This window comes from Babylonia areolata, chromosome 31 (genome assembly GCF_041734735.1).
Source record: "Babylonia areolata isolate BAREFJ2019XMU chromosome 31, ASM4173473v1, whole genome shotgun sequence".
In the NCBI taxonomy this organism is placed as follows: domain Eukaryota; kingdom Metazoa; phylum Mollusca; class Gastropoda; order Neogastropoda; family Buccinidae; genus Babylonia; species Babylonia areolata.
In genome coordinates this window covers 3,228,848-3,233,847 of record NC_134906.1, presented here as the reverse complement: position 1 = coordinate 3,233,847, position 5,000 = coordinate 3,228,848, and the positions used below count along the sequence as shown (strand labels likewise).

The 5,000-nt window shown below is 47.9% G+C and overlaps 1 protein-coding gene across 1 annotated transcript in view; it reads right to left on the bottom strand.

Moving 5' to 3' along the window:
* Positions 1-5,000, bottom strand: part of LOC143275749 (uncharacterized) — a 36,220-nt gene that overhangs the window by 4,078 nt on the left and 27,142 nt on the right. Inside the window, exons 10-12 of the mRNA XM_076580026.1 lie at positions 3,197-3,398; positions 2,169-2,292; positions 187-456 (exon numbers count right to left, since the gene is read on the bottom strand). Coding sequence (XP_076436141.1) covers positions 187-456; positions 2,169-2,292; positions 3,197-3,398 — 596 coding nt within the window. The remainder of the gene's footprint in view (positions 1-186; positions 457-2,168; positions 2,293-3,196; positions 3,399-5,000) is intronic.

The following is a 5,000-nucleotide window of genomic DNA, read 5'->3' as shown; positions in this document are numbered from 1 at the left end:
TTTCCATCTACTCTGAATTGTTATAATGAATTCGTATACAAAATAAAACGGTAGTCGACCCAAGAAAGTCCGGGGAAAAAAAACACAAAAAAAACAAAAACACCAAACTGAACAAAACAGCAGCGGACAACACAACACAACACAACACAGGACCATCAACACACAACAACCCAGTCCCCAACCCACCTTCTTGGTGTAGCCCTCCATGGACTCCACAATGGCGTCCTCCAGCCACAGCCTCAGGGGGTTCCCCACCCACGCGTGACCCGCTGAAGTCTCCTTCACTGCCGTCGTCGTCGTCGCCTCCTGACCCCCTTCCGCTGCCTTGGCGGCGGCTTCTGGCCAGTAGCACTCCACCCGCTCGGTTCGCGGAGGCCCTTCCACCTTCAGCTCTTCCGCCCGCTTCACAAATTCCGACATTGGGATGGCTTTGGAGAAATCCTCTTGGTTGCTGAACTGTTTATGCAAAGAAAAAAAAGAAGAGAAAGGTCAGTTCCTTGGAAGAAAGGAGGGTGGGGGTGCGGGAATACAGTGGTGATACTGTCATTAATTTTTTTTTCCAACAGTTTATACCATGATCATAATTTTCTTCTTTTTTTTTTTTTTTCCGCTTCGATTTCTGGATCAGAAGTGAAGTTTTCTAGATATTACCATGCAACTTGGATGATATCAAATCAAAAACTGTGCTGGCAAAAAAAACAACAACCCCAAAAACCCCCCCAGCTGACTGCTGCATGGTGTGGTAAACACACACATACAAGCACACACACAAACACCCTTCTTCCCCCACTCACGCCCCTCTCCCCCCTGTTTTTTTCCCCTCCATCTGATATCAGTTAAAAGTGGAAAGACATTAAACTGAAGACTACTACGACAAGTACTACTACTAGACACACACACACAATGGGTTGGGGGTGGGTGAGAAGAACCTGCCTAGCTGACAGACAACACGTGACAGACACAGACACACAAACACACACATGACAGCGACATGCACAGACACACCAACACAAAATTACAACACACACACACACACACACAGAAGGAACCTGACTAGATCCCAGGATGAGAGACAAAACAACCACACACACACACACACACACACAGAGGGGGAGCCTAACTGGATCTCAAGGCAGACACAACACATGACAGATACAGACACACAAACAAAAAACACAACTTACAGACACACACAGGGGGAGCCTAACTGGATTCCAAGGTTGACAGGCAACACACCACAGACACACAAACACACACACACACAGGGTAAACCTGACTGGATCTCAAGGCCGACAGACAACACACAACTGACACAGACACACAAACACATACACACAGGGAGAACCAAACGAGTATAGTCAGTCGTGTCCGACTATGACCATCAGAACAGCAGAGGAGGCAACTGCTGTCCCGACTATTTGGGCTAGAATTTGATTATAGTGGAGAGTGTCTTGCCCAAGTTACATCCCCACTCTCTCGGCCAAGAGGGTTTTAGGACAGTCAGCGTTGGGATGGTTCCCAAAGGCCAACCACAAGGTTGCAGCACTAAGAGCCAGTGCAATTTTGCCTCCTAGTTTGAGAGTCATAGTCCTTCACAAAAGACTAAGCTGTAAATGGTTTCCCATTGACTGGAGAAACCATTGATAATACAGCTCTCACTTTGCTGTTGGCCCAAATGTAAACTTATGTCAATCCGTGATATAAGCCGAGTGTTGCAAACACCCGACAAACAGCACACAACAGACTTCTTCTTCTTCTGCGTTCGTGGGCTGCAACTCCCACATTCACTCGTATATACGCGAGTGGGCTTTTACGTGTATGACCGTTTTTACTCCGCCATGTAGGCAGCCATACTCCGCTTTTGGAGGTGTGCATGCTGGGTGTGTTCTTGTTTCCATAACCCACCGAACGCTGACATGGATTACAGGATCTTTAATGTGTGTATTTGATCTTCTGCATGCGTATACACACGAAGGGGGTTCAGGCACTGGCAGGTCTGCACACATCTTGACCTGGGAGATCAGAAAAATCTCCACCCTTTACCCACCAGGCGCCTTCACCGTGATTCGAACCCGGGACCCTCAGATTGATAGTCCAACGCTTTAACCACTCAGCTATTGTGCCCGTCACACAACAGACAACACACGACAGACAGCGACCCCACTCACGCTGATCACATCCTGGGACTGGTAGAGTTCCATCAGGACCATGGCCGCCGTGTTGTTGCGGGACTTGATCTTGGACTGACCCATCCCCGTCACTGTCTTCTGACGGTTCAGGCTGATCTCACACCTGCACACATGCCTCTCACATGTACATATATACATGAATCCAGGTATATATACATTAACTCACTCAATACGGCCAGCCCTCTCTTCTCCTCTACACAGACCCCTCGGATGTCCAGTGGGTGTCTGAATGACCCAACCTTTAGCTTCCGTCGTCAGAATTGTGGTATTCTTTGTCAACATTCACGTCTTCAGTGTAAGAGCCTTCCGCCTGCAATATTTTGATGATGGTAATTGGGGTGAAACGCTGTTAACGTCGCCTCTTTCGCTGTTCGTATGGAAAGAGTTAATCTTTGTATCTCAAAGGAACATATACATTAATGCATGGCTCTCACAGGTATATATGTTAATCCATGTCTCTCACAGGTATCAAAGTTAACTGGGGTGCAATAGCTGAATGGTTAAAGCATTGGGCTTTCAATCTGAGGGTCCCGGGTTTGAATCTCGGTGGCACCTGGTGGGTAAAGGGTGGAGATTTTTCCGATCTCCCAGGTCAACATATGTGCAGACCTGCCAGTGCCTGAACCCCCTTCATATGTTTTCGCACGCAGATCAAATACGCGCGTTAAGGATCCTGTAATCCATGACAGCGTTCGGTGGGTTATGGAAACAAGAACATACCCAGCAAGCACCCCCCCGAAAACTGAGTATGGCTACCTACAGGGCAGGGTAAATAAACAAAACGGTCATACACGTAAAATGTTAAACATTACATGATTGTCTGAGTGTGTATGTGTGCATGCCTGAAATCTGACTGAATGACACAGGAAAAGAATGATGAGCGTCCCTCCCCTCCACCCCCCACCCCTTCCGCCCCCCCCCAAAAAAATAACAACAATGAAAACAAAACAAAACAACAAACTATGCCCAACACCACCACCACCGAACCTCTCTTCGTGACGACTCACCTGAACCCGTCGGCAGTGGGTGTCTTGTCCAGGTACTTCCACTCCAGAAGCATGCCGTTCTTGGAGGCGGAGAACTCCAGGATCTTGTAGGCGTTCTCCTCGATGGTCTCCCCCTGGTTCTCGATGATCACCATGTCCTCCACCGGCTTGGCAAGGTCAGGCGGGAAGCAGCGGAGGGAGAACAGGCGGGCGTGGTTGTTGCCTGCGAAAGACCAAACATGTGCCGAAAAAAAACACCCACGTGTTCAGAGTTGGCAGGTTATGTTACTCTTTTTGTTTTCTTTTTTTGTTTTGTTTTTCACAACAGATTTCTCTGTGTGAAATTCAGGCTGCTCTCCCCAGGGAGAGCACGTCACTACACTGAGAGCGCCATCCTTTTTTTTTTTTTTTTTTTTGTATTTTTTTCTGCCTGCAGTTGTTTTTTTTATTGTTTTCCTATCGAAGTCGATTTTTCTACAGACTTTTGACAGGGACAACCCTTTTGTTGCAGTGGGTTCTTTTATGTGCGCAAAGCGCATGCTGCATACGGGACCTCGCTTTATCATCTCCTTCAAATCTTCTTCTTCTTCATTCATGGACTGCAACTCCCACGTTCACTCGTATGTACACGAGTGGGCATTTACATGTATGACTGTTTCAACCCCACCATGTAGGCAGCCATACTCCCGTTTTCGGGGGTGGTCTCATTCGAATAACTGGTGTCCAGACCACCACTCAATGTCTAGTGGAGGAGGAGAAAATACTGGCGACTACTGGGATTCGAACCACTGCGCTCAGATTCTCTCGCTTCCTAGGCGGATGCACCTCTAGGCCATCACTCCTTTTGCGGGGGACTGATGTTGGAGGGATGTGGTGGTGGTGGTCTCCACTTTGGGGGTTGGGTATGCTTACTCAGGTCTATTACTTACTCAGCTATTTTTCTCATCAGTAAGGGGCTTAGCAGGTGGTGTCATAAGTATGTTGAAATGGAACACGCACTGCTGAACACCACCAAAGTGACTCAGCAGCAGAGCAGGGTATCCTCTGGTGTGCAGCCTCCTGGTGACCTATCTCTGATAGCTCCCTGCGGAGTGCCTAAGCTCCGAACACGGCAGATGAACCCCTGTGGCTGTGTATGGGGGGGGATCAGTATGATTGGCGTGGGGGTAATGCCACTGAAATGTGAACTGCTTGAAAGACAGGAGTTGGAAAGGGGTTTGGGAATTTAAACCTCTGCCTGATTAGAATAATCCCCCCCCCCCCACCCTCCCTCCTCCTCTCTCCACTAACCTACTGGATGGATATGCACATGGGCAGATGATGACCATATTTTTAGGGCAACAGAAGGCGTTTGGGATTATGAGGCACAACCCCTGATTAAAAAAAAGAAGTAATAACAATCTGAAAGTTCAGCAATACAGGGTGCAAGAAAACGCAGCAATTATCAACACATACAAGAATCAAGAATATTTAATCGTTTGAAACCTGCTGGGGCACAGAAGATACACAGTAAGATCACTGGTATCATACGCCACAGTTACAATGTAAAGAGCAACACACACACAACACACACACACACTGTGACCCCACCTTCCAGAGGCTTGACGCCCTTGTAGATGATCTCACAATAGTCGGGCACACACACACACATACACACACACACACACGCACATGGACACACACACACACACGCACACACATCACAGAGACATCATTTTCCAGAGGCTTGACACCCTTGTAGATGATCCCAAAACTCACACCCAACTCACACACAAACACAACACACACAGTGACATCATTTTCCAGAGGCTTGACACCCTTGTAG